Raw genomic sequence first — 20,212 nt, 5'->3', positions numbered from 1 at the left:
TCAGAAGGCTGTAACATTCACCCAGCCTCCACCTGTTGTCCTGCGGATAAGCTCCTCCTTCCTCATGCGCGGGGTGGACGCTGGGTGAATGTTACAGCCTTGTGAGCGTTGTTTGTACCAGCACCCTGAATAAAGCATGTCTGCATATGGATCTATGACCAGAGTTCAGGGATTTCTTTTCCTAAAGAATCCGGATATATGAAGGACAGCTGTCCGGAGGTGCTAAGGTACTGGTGTATACACACCAAGTCTTTCCCACTACTATTTCTGACATGTTGTATTAAGTGGGACGGAGTGGAAGTCCCGAAGTGAGAATTCATTGGATATATACAGTGCGGTTTTGCTGTTTTCTGTACGTGGCTACTGATCACAGCTTTGTTGCACTTCACTCACCCTTCATTAAATCACATCCATGATCGGAAACTAGAGATGATCGAACTCGAACTTTCGTCATTTGATTCTTTATGTCTTCCCGTTCCGTGGGGAAGGTGGAGACAGCCCGAGTACCGCCTGAAAAACAGGGATACAGCCTATTAGATGGGCTGTATCTCTGTTTCCAGGCGGTACTCAGGCTGTCTCCACCTCCACCTTCCCCACGGAATGGGAAGGCATCAGGAATCAAATGACGAAGGTTCGAGTTTGATCGAACCTGAAAATTCCCGATGTTCGATCATCTCTACTGGAAACTACATGATGAAAGTCCCTGTATAATGGTGCGTTTACACAGAGAGATTTATCTGACAGATTTTGGAAGCCAAAGCCAGGAATGGATTTGAAAAGAGGAGAAATCTCCTTGGAGCATGGATGGTGAATGCCTGCCCTGGATGGCATGATATATCAGCATCATGCCAGGAGCAGAGAAACTGTGTGGCTTTACAGTGCTGCAGAGATTCAAACAGTTTCCCCACTCCCAGCATGATGTTGATATATTATTCCATCCAGAGCAGGCATTCACCATCCATGCTCCACGGAGCGAACACACAATGTGTAAATCCAGCTAAGTATCTTGAGAATGGAGGTCTCTTGTCCCCAGAGTTAACGTAGCAGCTGTGCACATGCTTAACTACTACTCCATTGACTGGCTGTGTGAGGAGTGGTGATCCAATGTGCTTTCCTGCTCAGTTATCTTGGTGGGACAAGGACCCCCATTCTTGGCAGAAGCATCAGCTAGTTATTCCCTATCTGGTAGATGGGGGATATCCCCTTTAAATTACATTAGCAGTCTTTCCATATATTTACCTAGTGCAGTATGGATGTGAGTGTCTCTGTATTCCAGCATCCTGGTAATATTACAAAATTGATATTAAAGCAATTTTTAAATAAATTCTTGTAGTTTAGAATTACCCATGGTAATGATATGATTGTCGTTTAAGCAAACTGGAAAAAGCTGCCCCTTTCTAAGTTGTTGCATTGACCAATAAGTCTTGTTACAAACTTTATACATTGTTACGAAACTTAGATTTCTGAAATATTTTGCTCCTGGTGTCTGTAACCTGCACAATATGGAGATTTCTGACTTTTTTTTTTTTACTTAAGACTCAGACTTAACTGGAATTGATCTGAACCCCCGGCGATATCATTGTGCAAAGGGAGCTTAGAACGGGGGCCGGACCGAAGCGTTTATATGTTTTGTGCCAATTGATTTTTATTCATTGTGTTGTAAATTTTAATTTTTTTGGTTTGTTGCACTGATATTTTCTTATTTTTAGGTCTTTTCCCAATAAATGCACCATATTATTCATACTCTCCCCTCCTCAGTTCCATTGGTACCTGACTGCACTGTTAATCTTCCACAAAGGCTTTCAGGGGATCCTGGGAACTATAGTTTGGCAACAGCTGTTGAGCTACAGGATCCCCATCCCTGCTCTCCAATGCACCCCTCACTGTGACTATCCCTAAGAAATCAGGTTGCCATGGATACTTCCTATGCCAGGAGTTCTGTGCTGCAGTGAAAATGTATTAATGTTCAATGATTGTGTTATTTTCTGCAGTGTGTAGATGGGACTATATCAAGATTACCCTACTGATTAGTTTAAAAAAAAAAAAATCTCACTAACAGTTATTTGTAGAAAGAGAAATGTTCATGTTAACATGATTAGAAGCAACCATTGAGTTAAAGGAGACCTGTCACCCCCCCGTGCCAGGGTGACAGGCTCCCAACCCCCCTTTACATCCCCCCCTATACTCACCTGATCCCGCCAGGGCCCGCTTTTGGATCTGGTCGAGTTACAGAGATATCAGCTCCCGAAGCCCGGGACAGAGCATCGGATTCCCCATTCATACTCTGAGCGTCCTGTCAGCGCGCGCGCCGGGCTTCGGGCGCTCATATCTCAGTGACCGGACCAGATCCAAAAGCGGGACCCGGCAGATAAAAAAAAAAAACAAACACAAACATAGTTTTACACTTACTATCCCCCCAGAGTCTGGTTGAATTTACTGCTGTTTGCAGGTCCGGTGAAGCTCCAGTTGTGACTTAATTTTTTCCTTGCTTCCTGGTTTGGGCTTTCTCCTGTGAATTTCTGACTGACTGAAGAATTGTTAGATGCCTTACAGCTTGTTCAGCCAATCAGAGCTGAGCAACCCGAGTCATCTGACAAAGGGAGGCTGGCCTAACAGGGCTTAGACCCGCCTCCTTCTGATGATGTTATTGTCACAAAATGGCTGCCACAGAGTAGCCTGGGGTCAAGTCATTAGGTAAGAGTTTACTTCACTTCCTGGTGGGGGGTTGAGAGGGAAAAATATAGGGAAGGATGGCAGATAGGTGATTGAAGCTTATTACACAGTTATATAACTTTGTAATGTGTTTCAATTACTGGGAAAAAGCTTTATCGGAGTACCACTTTAAAGGGGTTATCCAGCGCTACAAAAACATGGCCACTCTCCCCCTACTGTTGTCTCCAGTTTGGGTGGGGTTTTGAAACTCCGTTCCATTGAAGAAAATGGAGCTTGATTGCAAACCACACCTGAACTGGAGACAACAGTAGGGGGAAAAGTGGCCATGTTTTTGTAGTGCTGGATAACCCCTTTAAAGTGGTACTCCGATAAAGCTTTTTCCCAGTAATTGAAACACATTACAAAGTTATATAACTTTGTAATAAGCTTCAATCACCTAACTTTGTAATGTGTTTCAATTACTGGGAAAAAGCTTTATCGGAGTACCACTTTAAAGGGGTTATCCAGCACTACAAAAACATGGCCACTTTTCCCCCTACTGTTGTCTCCAGTTCAGGTGTGGTTTGCAATCAAGCTCCATTTTCTTCAATGGAACGGAGTTTCAAAACCCCACCCAATCTGTAGACAACAGTAGGGGGAGAGTGGCCATGTTTTTGTAGCGCTGGATAACCCCTTTAAAGCTCTCCACACCTGAGCTGTCTCATTCCAGTATTTGGCTGCTTTCTTATTACCCATGGTATACCCCAGAAAGCACCTGATCTTACAGTCTCGTTTCAAAATAAAAATGAGATCTGATATTCTTCAGAGCTGCATTCACTATTCTGCTGGTTTCCTTTCATTCTCAAAATCCAGACCCCACCATTGTTCTGCTTTAGTTTATTCTTTTAGAATGAATTATGCAAAATCTCCCATCATTCATTGCAGCAGAATGACTATAATGCATCAGGACTATGTCTAAGGGGCAGCCAGCAGACTTGTGAATTCAGCGGAGTACTAGAGAAGTGAAGCAATGTTACAGAACCTGGCTTCTAGCACTACAGCATGAGAACTGTGTTCTATCTGCAGGGAATGATGGAACATTTTACTTCATGGACAGGGAAGTTATATCAGGAGAAATTACAAGATGTCTGAACCTCTACTGTAACAGTCTAGATAAAATACAAGCAAGGTACACAAGTGTAAAAAAGTAATAAAAAAAGCTTTATTATAGAAGTGCCAATTTGTTCTGTACATTAATAATTTACACAGGAAACGGGTAAAACAACGAACACAACATTAGTTCTCCTTGTCCACCAGGTAAGGATCTAGAGAGGTCTGAAAGGGGAAAAAAAAAAAGGAGATTCTAAAATTTACAAACCTTTGCCTCAAGAAAGTGGCCTGTACTGCCTCCACCATGTACAAGAATAGAAGCCCTATAATACTGTCCCCTATATACAAGAATATAACTACTATAATCAACAGTAAGATAGGGGATAGCGCCCGCACTACAGGTGGATACGGCTCACGCTTGGACTCTCAGGCAGAGAAAAATCATAGACGAATCAACTGAGGTGGCAGTCGGGGTGCAATAGAGGAGAGGAGGGTATGAATGGCATGAGCAAGTAGAAAATAATCCAATGCACTCACCGATCAGATGCACTCTTCAGTGATTTATTGTGTTCGTATCATACCGGGGAGGGGGAAGGGTGGAATTGGTGCGGGAGCGTCTCTGCAGTAACAACAGTTTCACGCCGTAGCGCTTTGTCAAGCTCTGAACTTGACAAAGCGCTACAGCGTGAAACTGTTGTTACTGCAGAGACGCTCCCGCACCTATTCCACCCTTCCCCCTCCCCGGTATGATACGAACACAATAAATCACTGAAGAGTGCATCTGATCGGTGAGTGCATTGGATTATTTTCTACTTGCTCATGCCATAACTACTATAATACTGCTCCTATGTACAAGAACTACTATAAGGGTACAAACACACGGCATATACGCTGCGTATTTACTGCTGCGATACGCAGCAGATTAGATCTAAATAACTGAACACAGTATTAAATCTGCAGCGTATCTGCTGCGTGTGTTTGTACCCTAATACTGCTCCTGTACAAGAATATAACTACTATAATACTGATCCTATGTACAAGAATATAACTACTATAATACTGCTCCTATATACAAGAATATAACTACTATAATACTGCCTCCTGTGTACAAGACTATAACACTGCTCCCCATGTACAAGAATATAACTACTATAATATACGACATGGAGAGAAAGGCGCGGCTGCACATCACACCTATGGCTGATGCTAGTGCCGCTAGGCCTATTTGAAAAACCAACGCCAGGATGTTGGTATATAATTTGATCAAACCATATTGCCCTGTGTACCATGTGCAGGTCCCCTGGTTCACACGGGTCCCTATGCCAACTCCACACTGTCGGTCAGCGACCGCCAACCCCGCAAAGCGTGCACATGTAGGGAGGGGAGGCCATGGAATGGCCCTGCAACCCCAATGTCACAGGACCAAACCCAAAAATGCCCCACCAATACCCAGCCAGAACCACCGGGGGGGAAGGCTGCCCCCAAACCACCACAAGTATGAATATGGTATTACACTCACCACTGCTGCTGCAGACAGAATGGGAAAGATATAAAGGTATTGACATGTGAGCATAACTACTGTAATATTGAGGAAGATACAGGTGACGGCACTGTCTGAATACTGTACAAACAGTGGCTGTGCGCTGGAGTCGGATAAGGGGCTTAAGGTGCACTGATCAATGGCCACGGTGCTCAAACAGAGACAAGGGCAGTACAATGTGTATAGGTAGAAAAAAGTCCAAGCACTCAACGGATGAAATGATCTCTTTGTGCGTTTATTCAGACATCACAGGGAGGGAGCGTCTGCTACACGCTCCTGCACCCTTGTCACCGCTCCCTCCCTGTGATGTCTGAATAAACGCACAAAGATCATTTCATCCGGTGAGTGCTTGGACTTTTCTACCTATACACATAACTACTATAATACTGCTATGTACAAGAATATAGCTACTATAATACTGCTCCTATATACAAGAATATAACTACTATAATATAGCAGTAGAGTGCAGTCGGCACTGTCAGCAATGATAGCAATAAAGGACGTATAATGAAGGACCCAACCTGGTGTGCTTGTACTTGTGGTGCTCCCAGACTAAAGAGTAAGAGTAAGCAATGTAACAACGGGAGAAGAGAGAGACGGGCACTCACCGATGTTCCAAGCAAAAGTCTTTAATCCGATAGACAAAAGTCCATGGTGGAGGGAGGACAGATGGAATGGCGGGCGCCTATACCCCGGAATCGGTTCCGGGGTATAGGCGCCCGCCATTCCATCTGTCCTCCCTCCACCATGGACTTTTGTCTATCGGATTAAAAACTTTTGCTTGGAACATCGGTAAGTGCCCCAGTCTCTCTCTTCTCCCGTTGTTACATAACTACTATAATACTGCTCCTATATACAAGAATATAACTACTATAATACTGCTTCTATATACAAGAATATAACTACTATAATACTGCTCCTATATACAAGAATATAACTACTATAATGCTGCCTGCTATGTAAAAGAGTATAATTTCTATAACACAACCCCTGTGATACAGCTTTGTCTTGGCATCTCTTACCTGGTACAGTGCTCGCTCCTTCTTCAGTCTGGCATAGAACTGGAGAACATAGGGATTTGCATTCACCGCCTTGGGATCAAAATCCATGACTCGGAGACCCTCTAAGCTGCGAGCTCTGGAGAGTGCTACATATGCCTGGCCGCTTTCAAACACCCGTGACAGGGAAATCTCCACACAGTCCAGAGTCATCCCCTGCAGCACAGGAAGAATTAGTCAGTTGGCCATGTTATATCCCATCAGAAGGCCAGGAGGGTGGGGGGTCTGCGGTGGAGGGACGTACCTGACTCTTGTGTATGGAAATGGCCCATGCTAGCTTCAGGGGTAACTGCTGCCGACTTAGGTAGATGCCACCATGAGCTTTGATGACCCAACGCTCTGGCTTCATGACCTCTGTGACCCCGCACAGAAATCGGACTTTGGGCAGAGCTGAAGAAAAAAGCGATAAATGTTTCAGAAAAGTTATTACAGAATATTCCCATTCATTACACTTATATCTCACCACTTACGTTTTCCTGTTCCCTCAAACCCAACAACGACTCCTCGCGCTCCATTCACTAAACCACGGGCGACGTCCAGATTTTTGGTCAACATCACCTGCAATGTCAGTGGAGAATTAGGAGAACCAAGTCTCCAGAATGGATCTCAATCCCCTGAAGTAATTATTACTATACAGAGACACATACACATTTGGGGGGGGGGGGTGATTTATCAAACATTGTGTAAAGTGAAACTGGCTCAGTTGCCCCTAGCAACCAATCAGATTCCACCTTTCATTTTCCAAAGAGTCTGTGAGGAATGAAAAGTGGAATCTGATTGGTTGCTAGGGGCGACTGAGCCAGTTTCACTTCACACCATATTTGATAAATCTCCCCCATTGTCTCAAGTTACCTTATTTTTTGCAAACACTCATCTCACATCCACATCTGCAGTTACAGTTTTGACAATTTCCATAACGTCAAAGGGGCGTAGTGCAAAAACATGGCGGCCTTCTTCTATCCACAAATTACGTATGGAATTACAGGCCATTAAGGTGAATGGAGGGGAGCTGCAATTCCATATACATCTGAGGACAGGTGTAGCCCATAATTTTCTTTTTTTTTTTTTTTTTTTAGAAGAAAGCAACCATGTTTTTCTAATCTTGGGAACTCTCTTTACATCTTGTTGGTGCCCTTGCTGGTTTAGTGACTGCACAGAGCAGGTTCTGCTTCATTGTATTGCAGAACTGATGCCTGTAAAACACAGTAATCACTGAACTCAAGGAGATCAGTGAAAAAATTACAATGTAGTACTCAAGAGTCTCCACTGATGCCCCCAAAAATTTAAAATATGCAAAACAAGAGTCCGTGGAGCCTCGATTGAGAGTCTCAAAACACGGGATAGCCAGATATATCTCTAGCCTGTCTCCACGATGGGGAGAGCACCACATCACCCTGATAGATAGCCCCTTAAGTCCCACTCGGTTGCGTGTATTGGAACATAAATAGGGAAACAGGGTGGCCCCTTTTTGTCAATGTCTAACTCAAGGTGCAATCATGACAAGCTCTTGGCAAGGCAGGCATCCATCCATCCATCGACAGCTGTTTCGGGGTATTTGCCCCTCGTCAGTGTGGAGCAGGAACCTTGAGTTAGACATTGACAAAAAGGCGCCACCCTGTTTCCCTATTTATGTTCCAATACTTGCAACAGAGTGGGACTTAAGGGTCTATCAGGGTGGTGTGGTGCTCTCCCCATCATGGAGGCACCCCGTGGCAACAGGCTAGAGATATCTGGCTATCCCGTGTTTTGAGACTCGCAACCAAGGCTCCATAGACTCTTGTTTTGCATATTTAGAACTGATGCCTGTACAAGAGAAAGAACTAAACTTCATGTGGTGCATCATGGGGTCTCAGCTTAGCTGACGCCTTTGAGCCATATAGTGGGCAAGTTTAAGTTAACGGCCCCTGGTGTCAAATAATGCTCTTCCCCTCTTAATAATGCGGATGCTCTTCCCCTCTTGCCAGAGCCAGTCTGTAGAGAGCATCCGCTCCTATGCTAATGCTCCAGCACAACAACCCCCCCTGAAGGCTTCTGTTTTTTTACCTGAGCACCTTTCTTTAGCAGGATCTGCTCCCCAACAGGACACTGGGCGTTTACAGTCTTTACCAGCATTGGGTCACTGTCCAGAGCGTCGTACTTGTGCGTGTCGCCTACAACAGAGAGGCTCAAATATAATCCCTTTCTCCTAGAAGTGATAAATGTAATGCGGCCCCCAACCCACATAGTAGGAAGGAGAAGATATGAGGCTGTTAAGCTGTAACTGTATATTTTTTTTTATCATAGAGATGTGTGCAGGAAAGTGATAGAAAGGACTGTACAGCTACTGTAAGGCTACCATGTTGTGCCTACAGCTCCTTTGCAGACTTATGGGTCTCCATGGTTACAGACTACAAACACTTTCTGTGTAGTCTGACTCTTTGGTCATGTCCCTTTAATCCTCTGCAGCACCATGGAGTGTCAATTTGAGGGGGAAGCTCTCTGCTCCAGTCCATACCAGGTAGTTGCTGTAATCGTCGCTCATTCGTCAGGTCTACATCGTCCTTGTGGGTGCACAGCCGCGTCGCCAGGATCCCATCCCGCTCTATTTTGTTGTTGATGGTCAGTAGCAGCTCTCTGGTCACCTCCTCAGTGCATCTGGGGGACAGGTATCACAACAGTGTTAAATTCAGAATCCAGATACATGGACCCTTAACACTGAACAGGCATCCTCAGTCAATACAAAATGCAAGCTGCTGGGAAACTACATGCACCTGGAAAGTGTCAGGGCATGCTGGGAGTTATAGTGCTAAAGCAGATAGCCCTGATACTTCAATTACTGAAGCTGCTGCCCCAATGTCCACAGCCTTCCCTCCTCCTCACCTGCCCAGACGGATCGCCTGCAGCAGAGAGATGAACTTCTTGTCAGTCTGCCTCCGCACCTCCGTCAGCTCCATGGTCAGGTGAATGCATCTCCTCCAGCTTTTAGCCTGTGATGAGCAGAACAGGTGAGACAGACCAGGATGGGGGCGTGGCCTCCAGAAAGGCAAACTTTTGATGCGTTTACACAGACAGATTTTATCTTACAGATTTTTTAAGCCAAAACCAGGAACAGACTATAAACAAAAAACAGGTCATAAAGGAAACACTGAGATTTCGCCTCTTTTCTAATCCATTCCTGGCTTTGGCTTCAAAAATCTGTCAGATAAATCTGTCTGTGTAAACGCACCATTTGTTGCAACACTGTTGCAGCTGTATACGAGGATTTTGCCACTTTTGGGTCATTAGAACTAACGGTTTCTTACTCCTAAAGGGGTTTTCTCCATCTTTTAAAGTTACCTCCAGTCAACAGAAGAATGGGGACCAGAGTCTCCCGCTATAATGGTGCGGCGGGTGACATGTCCGCCATTCATTCTCTCTATAAAGAGCAGGGTAATGTCCTGCACCTCATATACAGAATGAATGGGGCAGTGGTACAAATTTGTTTGGCAAACCTTTGATCAGCTTTTCAGGTAGGAATACCCTTTAAGTGTCACCCTATACTGAATTTGTGGACCATGATGCATCACTACAGCAACAGTCTGACCTATCAATTACCTGGAAACAGAACTTTGTCTGACTTGAGGCTTGAGTCACCGGTGGCAGCTGCAGAAAATCTCCGCAGACAATAAGCTGGATCCCACCAAAGGGCTCATCCTTCCCGCGGACCGCCCTGCCAGACGACACATTAAAAATCAGTATTTAGCTTCACCCCTTACTACCCCCCTGCAGATCAGAGCAGCTACATGACAGCTATACCTGGCAACAGCCTCCAGCTTGTCAAAGAATTCCCCCTCCACCATAGAGATCTCATCAATGATCAGGTGTCGGCAACTAATCCAGTGCTGGCGGACCCCCTGTCGCTTAGCCAGCTCTATACACTGCTCCAAAGGGGCCTTCCCAGAACCGATCCCTAAATCGGAGACTACAGTGAGCAACATGACCAAACAAGAACAGTTCCAGAATTGTCATTTGTTAAAAAGTATTATTTTGTCCTAGTAATTATGGAAATCAAAGAGAAACCACCACTAGGGGGAGCTGCTATTAATTATGTATACAGTGAGTGTGGTGTCAATCCTTCCTAATGGATGTGATTAGACAGCGTTCATCCTGACCTGCAAAGGCGTGTAGTGTGGTGCCCCCTATGTGACAGGCTGCTACCCCTGTACTTGCTGTGGCATAAGTGCTTTTAGGGGGCAGCGCCCCAACAATCCTCTTCAGGAGATAAGACTTCCCTGTGCCTGAAAAAAGAAAGAAACAGAAGGAACTTTACAAGGTAAAATAACAAAAATAACTGAAAACCTAAAAATCATCATCATCCCCACCACCTACCTGCACTTCCTGTGAAGAACACATTCTTCCCACCGAGGACCGTGCTGAGGACGGTGGCCTGCTCGGTGGAGAGCTGCAGCTGCCGGGGCATGGTCAGAGTCGGCTTCTTGCTGGGACGGAGCTCAGAAATCTACAATAGGAGGTTGTCATGTCTGAGAAGATTACATCTAGAATTATAACCACTCCTAGCTAGGTCCCCCTGTGAGTGTCCCTGTTCAGTGAAGGTCTCATATTCTGTTAATGAACCAGGAAGAACAGAGATTTAGCGGCTTCCAAAAACGAAGAGTGGTGCAGAGCCTGTGCTGATCCAAAGTTGCATCTTATTTTATGCTTCAGAGCTGCACTCAGTTTACCTGGTTGTAATTGGAACCAGTCAACAAGCTTTTGGACAGACACCTCCTGTAGTGTGAAGCCTGGAGTAAAGATGATATTTCCCAGTATGCAAGTGACCCCACTAGCAGAATAGTGAGTGCAGCTCTGGAGTATAATACAGGATGGAACTTAGGATCAGTACAGGATAAGTAATGTAATGTATGTACACAGTGACCTCACCAGCAGAATAGTGAGTGCAGCTCTAGAGTATAATACAGGATGTTACTTAGGATCAGTACAGGATAAGTAATGTATATAACACAGTGACCCCACTAGCAGAATAGTGAGTGCAGCTCTGGAGTATAATTTAAGATATAACTCAGGATCAGTACAGGATAAGTTATGTAATGTATGTACACAGTAACTCCACCAGCAGAATATGGAGTGCAGCTCTGGAGTATAACTCACCAGACTGTTCTCTGAGGACGCTGTCCTCGGCCGTTTCTGCTGACATCGGTTCGAAGCATTGGTTCCTCGGTTACTCAGCCCTTTGCCCTTCACAGGGGTCTGATTGTTCACTTTGGCTCGCATTTCATTCACCTGCTCCACGTCCTTCTTCTGTACCGGACTGATTGTCTCAAATGAACGAGGGATACCGGACAAGAGGCGCATGCGTTCATTCACCGGCTTCTCGCCCTTCCCCGCCTCATGCTTTATCATCAGGGTTCTCATGAAATGCTTCAGCTGGTCGGAGGGGCAGTTGGAGATCAGGAGTTGCACGTTGTCCGGATGCAGCACGATGGAGCTTTTGCCATCTCGGATGAAGCGGGTGAAGATCTGGATTTTCTTTAGGATGAAGTTTTGCGCCAACTTCCCATCACTAACCTTCAGCACCAGCTCTCTGAACTCATTGCGTCCCAGTGAGGCGAAGGCGTTACGAATCACTTTACGTTTCATCGCCTGTCCGGAGGCGTTCAGGTATTCAATGGTGATGCTGCTCTGGATCTCCGGGGACAAGTGGCTGGCCAAATTCATCTTCCTGAAAGGAGAATAAAAGAACGTGAAGCTGACTATGTGTGAACACTATGGTCAGTGTAGCCCCCCAGACACAGAGACCTTGTCTTAGAGAACAGTGAACACTGAGGACATGTTTAGTTACCACCATTCAGATCACAGACTGTTCTAGCTTCTCCCAACATTTCCGCCCTCCAGGATCTTATTTACAGAGGCAGATTAGAGGGCAGAAGCAGTAATGTGGCCTTTCTCACCTGTCCAACCCTCAAATGAACCAGCCCTTTAAACGCAGTGGTCTACTATTGCCTTCTCACAAGCCAATCAGAGTAAAATTATAGTAATCCAGCAATAAACTTGTGGAAGTTTCTGCACCTATGAACAGAAACCCCCAATCTGCTGCCACTACGGACCCCATTGCTAAAAGATCATGCAGTTTCAAACAAATCAGGTGCAGGGTTCACTGTAAAATGAGGGGGACACCAATATCTAGATCCCTCAATGATAACTTTATAGTTCAGGCTGGTAACATTGTACTTGCACACAACACAGCAGCATCTTTAACTCATGGCTCTCCGGCTGTCGCAGAACTATGACTCCTAGTTGTAGCTGTGACAGAGATTGCAGGTGGAAGTGGAGGAGAGAGCTAAGTCCTGGGGAGGAGGGTCTGATCTGTATCACAGAGTACCTGACTGGTAGTAACTGCTGGTCAGTACCTTCCAACCAAGGGCATAGGTAGGATTGTATAGGGCCTCTTGAATCATGTACGGTAACCCCTTTTCCCACATACCTGGTAAAACAAGCGCTGGGGGACTGCACCGAGCCAGGTTAGTGTGTCTGTGTGTTGGGGCGGGGGGGGTTGTATCTCTTGAGGCTGGAAGTGTAATGCTGCCTCTGGCTACAAAAGAGACTGGCAGGGCAGCAAGCCAATGGTTTTTTGCTCTGTCAGAGTGCTGCATCAATCTCAAATGCTCAGAGTCAAAGGGCCAGGTGCCTGCGGGCCCCTTAGTATATGGGCCCCATAGCAGTGGCATGGCCTGCATATATGGTAGCTACGCCACTGCTTCCAACATCAAGTCCCATCTGTCCCACATTCTAAATCTAGACTCCAATGTGGCTGGTAACTATTAAGAGACCCTGGAGCTACCAGTTTCTGGCTACTGGGAGTTGTAGTTCATTGGCAGGCTGCATGTCATCGAAAGAAATACTACAGATACACAATAGGAACATGAAGCTTCGATAGAGATAGATAGATAGATAAATAGATAGATAGATAGATAGATAGATATGACTACATGGTGATTACAGTGTACAGGACTGATCCTACAGAAACTCCACTGATACAGTGTATACCAGTGAGAATATTATAGTGAATACTCTGATTTACACCAGATACAATCTGTACAATTGGTATCAGACCCTAGAAGTACAGCAGGGCAGTTTCTAGGCCATTTGGGCTACAGGGCGACTCTGAAAAAAGCGCCCCCCCCCAAGCAGGTGCAGGTCCCACTGAATTTACTAGTGCTGGGTTCACGCTACGTTTTTGCACTTGCGTGCATTTATTTTGATTCGTTTTTTCACTGACTTCCATTATAAAAAAAAAACGCATCTGCTTTTTTAACGTACACAAAAACGTGGTAGACTGAATTTTGTGTACGTTAAAAAAAGGATGCGTTCTGAAATGATTGACAGGAAAAGAGGCTTCTAACCAACCTCTTTTCCTGTCAGTCATCCTGCAGAGTTCGCGGACAGGCAGAGAGCCGTGACTAGTCACAGCCCAGATGACTAGTTCCCGGCTCTCTGCTTGTTTCATGCGCCAAAATAATAGACTTCATTTTAGCAGCTTATTACATACCCACAGCAGAATTTACATCCCGCTGCAAGTATTTAACCCGGCCCCTTTAACCCCCCAGCATACATTACCTGCTCAGTGCTGCGGCTGCATGTGAGGCTCCCATTAGTCCTGCTCAGCCAATCAGTGACTGCAGCGGGGCTGTGCACTTATTGGCTTAGAGGGACCAACCAAGGTAATGTATGCTGCGGGCAGCAGGGGGTTAAAGGGGCTGGGTTACATACTCGCAGGGGAATGTAAGTTCTGCTGCAGGTATGTAACCCTATTGAAAATCACACTACCAGACTCGCAGCATGAAATCCGCTGCGAATCCGGTACATGTGAAGCCGCCCCAAGTTCTCTCATCTCTAGTATATACAGACAGATCGATAGATATGTACTTACATACATACATATATATATATATATATATATATATATATATATATATATATATATATATATATATATATATATATATATATATATATATATATATATATACACACACACACACACACTAGTATACTACACAGTATGGACATAACACATAGCACACTATACATTACATAGGACATCACACACACAGATCATTAGCAGCACACTATACATTACATAGGACATCACACATACACAGATCATTAGCAGCACACTATACATTACATAGGACATCACACACACACAGATCATTAGCAGCACACTATACATTACATAGGACATCACACACACACAGATCATTAGCAGCACACTATACATTACATAGGACATCACACATACACAGATCATTAGCAGCACACTATACATTACATAGGACATCACACATACACATATCATTAACAGCACACTATACATACCATAGGACATCACACATACACAGATCATTAGCAGCACACTATACATTACATAGGACATCACACATACACAGATCATTAGCAGCACACTATACATTACATAGGACATCACACATACACAGATCATTAGCAGCACACTATACATACCATAGGACATCACACACACAGATCATTAGCAGCACACTATACATTACATAGGACATCACACACACAGATCATTAGCAGCACACTATACATTACATAGGACATCACACACACAGATCATTAGCAGCACACTATACATTACATAGGACATCACACACACAGATCATTAGCAGCACACTATACATTACATAGGACATCACACATACAGATCATTAGCAGCACACTATACATTACATAGGACATCACACACACAGATCATTAGCAGCACACTATACATTACATAGGACATCACACATACAGATCATTAGCAGCACACTATACATTACATAGGACATCACACACACAGATCATTAGCAGCACACTATACATTACATAGGACATCACACACACAGATCATTAGCAGCACACTATACATTACATAGGACATCACACATACAGATCATTAGCAGCACACTATACATACCATAGGACACCACACATGTATACAGATCATTAGCAGCACACTATACATTACATAGGACATCACACATACCTTTGCACATTGAACTCTTCACACACATAGTGGAATAACTTTTTGTAGCTGGGTGCAGTCTAGAAAGGGTTAAATTATCAGGCAGAGGTCCTATGCTAATAACCCTCCCCCCCCTCCTCCCGACTGAAGCTGCAGAGGCTCCTGAGCTAAGGTGTAAAGGATTAGAAAGTATAGACTGTGGGGAATGAAGCTGCCATCACCCCCCACATTACAATTACATACACCCCAACACTACACTGCTGATCCCCCACAGTGACCCCCCTCTCCCCCTGCAGACAGCAGCAGCACTTACAGGGTGGCTCTCTTCAGCTGCGTGCAGGCCGGGTCGGGGGAGGAGACGCGTCACACAGGAGCTGCTGCCTGTACAGGATGCTCTGCAGAGCCGCAGGGGGAACGTTGGGGAGTCCCTGCTGCTTCCTCTATCCTCTTCAGTTTACTCCCAGGCCACAAAGGAGCCCCCAGGAGCCAGGTGCTGTGTGTGGGGGCGCATCAGAGCCTGCTGCCCTGTGCAGAACGTCACTGATGCCGTGTGTGGTGAGGAAGGGATGGCGCCCCCTAGCTGTCAGCGCCCCGTGCAGTAGCCCGGCCTGCACGGTGCTAGAAACGGCCCTGAAGTACAGTATAATCATATGGATACAATAAGCCATTACAATGACCCCTACGTCACACTGTATCAGAGATCAGATGATTTACCTTGTTGCTATATGTTCCGGCTCCTGCTGCCCGATCCCCGCCGCTGCCCCCTAGCTCTCTCTCCGGCTTCCGTCCCCGTCTCAGCCTCCTCCGCTCTCCCCGGCTCTGATTTCCCCGAACTCAGCATCAAACACATGAAACAACTTCAAATTTGCCGGCACAGAGTGTGAGCCAATCAGAAACTGGACATTTAAAGAATCGACCAATCACGTTGCAGTGACGTCACGGCTGAAGAACCGTTGGGCCCGGGGTTGTTTTCGTCACGTGACTCGTCCAAGCGCCACGGCGTCCATCTTTGTTTTGGGAAAGTCGTCATTGTGTCTTTGCATACAGCTCCTGGCAACATAAAACTTTATTGACACGCCAATCCTGAAGAACAATTTTCCCTAATTAGCTGTAGCAAAACCGGACACCATTAAAATCAGCCGGTTCCGTTGGTCCGCGCCCATATTTCTGCCCATAATTCTGACGGATTTGAGAGAACTGGCACTTTTTCCCGAGCGCAGGTCCCTCAGCCAGACACATAGACAGTCACACTAGGCACTGGGGTGTCCTGATTGGTTTATGTATATGCTCAAAGGAGAGCGTCACAGGTCGCCATAGCAACCGCTCTGTACCCACGCGCTCAGGCACAATCGAAGGCAGAACGTGGGGCCATTGGTTGCTGTAGTAACCGCACACATCAGCGCAGGCGCCACAAAGACAGCCTGCTGGGGGCCTAAATAGTTTCCATGGAAACAGGACGCACAGTCCCAGCAAAGATACCGGAAGATGGCGGCCGCGGCCACGGGACAGCAGCGGGAGAAAGCTCCGAAAGACGAGGTGTCTCTTAATGCCATCCACCGGGAGACGATCCGCAAGGAGAACCGCACCCAGAAGCTGGTGACCGAGTTCAGCATCAACCCCCATCATAAGAGTAATGTATCCTATAGGCAGCGATATCATTATAGGCTGATAATGTCCAATGATGTCATAAGCTGTGATGATGGGCCCCACATGGCAAGTGGCCCCCAACCTATAGTCATTACAAAACTACAACTCCCATCATGCCCTGGCAGTGTTGGGCAGCTTATCAGACAGGTCCCCTGTTACACCCATCCATTACAGCATTAGGGCAGTAGATGGGTTGCAAGAATTTTATACACATTGAGTGAATGGGGCCAACACTGCGGCAAGGACAGAGCTAAATGTGTCTGCAGCAAATCTGCTGGGTGTGAATGCAGCCATATGGCCGGTGTGGCACCAGGTACAATGTAGCGTTCACAGTTTTGATAACTTTGCCGCAATGACGCTCTCTTTGTATGATCCGTTCTCACCCACCATTGCTTCTTCTATCTTACAGTGCACGCAGTGACCGGAAAACCGATGGCGTGGCATGAGAACCAGAACGAGACAGCCGACGGTATGGGAGATTTATGTTTTATGCATTTATTATTACATAGAGAATTTAAGAGAGTGTTAGGGGAAAACTTATAGGGAGACAAGTATGAGAACATGGGGACCATTCCCCATTGGGGATCTCTAGATAAGTGGGGCCGCTGGTGGACACAGAGCTGGGGCACGGAGGTCGAACACCGGCTATCTCATACATAGGATTACATTAGAAATCCCCTTTAAAAGAAGTCCATCGAAAATTTTTATTATAGTATTGTATTGCTATATTGTATAGTATTGTATTATAGTATGTGTATATACTTACCACATCGCTCCCGTCCCGGATCCCGTTGTTGACACGGAGAAATAGACGATTCTTCTTCTCGCGCACATTATGGTAATGAGCGTTGCCGGGTCCGAAGTCCAGACTTCTTCCCGCCTCCGACACTTGATTGACGCCGGGTCCTCTTCCTCCTCGTCTTCTTTCTTCTCGCCGGATCCCGCGCAGGCGCTGTGACCGTCGTTTTCGGCGCATGCGCAGTTCACAATTGAAGCCACTCCGCTTCACTGTTTACTGCGCGTGCACCGATTGTCTCGAACACGTATCCTGTTTACCGCGCAGGCGCAGAAGAGGTGACGAGACCATCGCAACGGCGCCTGCGCGGGAATTCGTCAGAAGACTGAAGACGTCAATCAAGTTCCAGGAGGCGTGGATGGGCGGCGACGAGAAGAGGACCTCATGAATAAGTTGGACTCGTCCGTCGTTTCCTATGGACGTTGGACTCATCTCAGCTCATTACCATAATGGGAGGGAGAAGAAGAATCAGCGATTTCTCAGTGTCAACAACGGGATCCGGGACGGGACCAGGAGCGATGTGGTAAGTATATTGACCTTTATGTCACTGTATGTCAGTTTCTGCCGGGGGCCACGGGGTGAATGGTTCCCTTTAATATTCACTCATTATGGGAAATGCTTATAAAGTGCTTTTTTCCTTGCACTTACTACAGCATCAAGTCTTCACTTCCTGGATAACATGGTGATGTCACAACCCGACTCCCAGAGCTGTGCGGGCTGTGGCTGCTGGAGAGGATGATGGCAGGGGGACACTGAGGGACACAGGGCACTGGGGGGACACTGAGCATCCCTCTGCCATCATCCTCTCCAGCAGCCACAGCCCGCACAGCTCTGGGAGTCGGGTTGTGACATGACCATGTTATCCAGGAAGTGAAGCCTTGATGCAGTAGTAAGTGCAGGGAAAAAAGCACTTTATAAGCATTTCCCATAATGTGTATATTGGTGATTTGTATAACTTTGGTGTGTGTGTGTGTGTGTGTGTGTGTGTGGGGGGGGGGGGGGGGCAATACAATACTTTCATAAAAAAAATTCTGGACTTCTCCTTTAAAACTATGCTTATCTCAGCCCCTCCGCCCCATTGTAACACAAAAGAGACGACATGCTTACCCCCGCTCTTTAGTTCCCCGCTATGTTCACATCCTTTTGGCTTCTGTTGACTGCTCAGCCACTGACAGCTGGTTTGTTATGTTGGTGTTATGCCAGGGGAAGGCTGTAGGCAAAGTTTAAGATTTCCTGACAACCTTTTCAGGGTTCAGGCATCTGATTTGTTACACAGAACGCCTAGGGCCCTGTAGTGCCCTAAATAACGGGCCAAGCAATCAGCTGATGAGTGAGCAGGACATAAAATAGGCATTCATCGCTCCATAGAACAAAGGATGCATGTCTGACCATGATAGGTTAGATGTGGAAAGGTTCATTACATGAGCGCCAATCTATAAAATCGTCCCTTAGAATAAACATCAATGTTCCAGTCACTGACAGCATTGAAACATTTTCATAATACAATAACTGTTTTATCCACAGTAGAAATAGTTGTTTTTAATATATTTTCACAGAAAACTTCCTGAACATAATCCATCATGCAGCTTTGGAACCGACTAAAAAGTATGCAGAGCCACAAACCACAAGCCAAGAGATCGGCTGGATCACACGGCCCTTGGTACGTCCTCCGCTTGGCCCCAAGTAGGATGGAGGGGATGGTGGGCTTAGATTTTCACTTATGTTTTCCCTTACAGATCAGCATTGACCGGACAGACAGGCGGCTGCATTATCATCGGCAGAAGACGGAGATCACTGCATACATGGAGACAGCGTGGAAGATGAAGGAGCAGAGTGTCAACCTGCAGTAAGAAAGAAGTCATGTCTCCAGCTACCAGAGAGTGGAGTGAAATACCCACAATGGAAAAACATGCACCCTATGTGCACTGCAAGAGGCAAGAAAGACTGGCTGAGATGTGTAGTCCACAACATCCACATGCAGCACAAGATCCAGCACTGATTCCTCACATTCACTGCATCTCCTCCCTATTGTAATAAAGTTTTATAAGCTAGCTGTAAATAGGAGAAAGCTAATAAAGAACAATGACAAGGTAACAAAAGGAATGTCTCAATCTTGGGGTTGTCTCAGTGTTTTTTTTTTTTTTTTTTTTAATGGAAGACATCTGCAACAGCTGATGAACACTGCAAACCAAGAGTTACACATAGGCTTGAGCAAATATACAGCAGTAGAGAAGTGCTTCAGCATCGAAGGCGATCGGCTTCCAGTTTGCCAGGACTGGATCCAGCTTTTCCAGGTACCAAGAGCGGAGTCGTATGAAGCAGCAGAGTTCAAAGGCAGCCAGCTGATATGCTGACTGCTGAGCTTAGTGAAGCGCTTTGCTACTTCTGTACATTTGCTCATC

At 45.9% G+C, this 20,212-nt stretch overlaps 2 protein-coding genes across 2 annotated transcripts; one reads left to right on the top strand and one right to left on the bottom strand.

Moving 5' to 3' along the window:
* Positions 1-3,948: 3,948 nt before the first annotated feature.
* Positions 3,949-16,462, bottom strand: PIF1 (PIF1 5'-to-3' DNA helicase). The gene is made up of 13 exons (XM_069981912.1): positions 16,082-16,462; positions 11,488-12,058; positions 10,708-10,837; positions 10,491-10,616; positions 10,135-10,288; positions 9,934-10,048; positions 9,220-9,326; positions 8,855-8,994; positions 8,404-8,510; positions 6,831-6,918; positions 6,605-6,750; positions 6,325-6,516; positions 3,949-3,987 (listed from the first exon to the last, which is right to left on the bottom strand). Exons 2-13 carry the CDS (start codon positions 12,052-12,054, stop codon positions 3,949-3,951), a joined length of 1,911 nt encoding a protein of 636 aa, XP_069838013.1. The 5' UTR covers positions 12,055-12,058; positions 16,082-16,462.
* CFAP144 (cilia and flagella associated protein 144) lies at positions 16,390-19,908 on the top strand. The gene is made up of 4 exons (XM_069981308.1): positions 16,390-16,997; positions 17,424-17,483; positions 19,367-19,470; positions 19,547-19,908. Exons 1-4 carry the CDS (start codon positions 16,853-16,855, stop codon positions 19,658-19,660), a joined length of 423 nt encoding a protein of 140 aa, XP_069837409.1. The 5' UTR covers positions 16,390-16,852; the 3' UTR covers positions 19,661-19,908.
* Positions 19,909-20,212: the final 304 nt, after the last annotated feature.

The sequence above is a fragment of the Dendropsophus ebraccatus genome, chromosome 8 (genome assembly GCF_027789765.1).
Source record: "Dendropsophus ebraccatus isolate aDenEbr1 chromosome 8, aDenEbr1.pat, whole genome shotgun sequence".
NCBI lineage: Eukaryota > Metazoa > Chordata > Amphibia > Anura > Hylidae > Dendropsophus > Dendropsophus ebraccatus.
The sequence above is the reverse complement of the archived record's forward strand: the minus strand, read 5'-3'. Positions and strand labels throughout refer to the sequence as shown.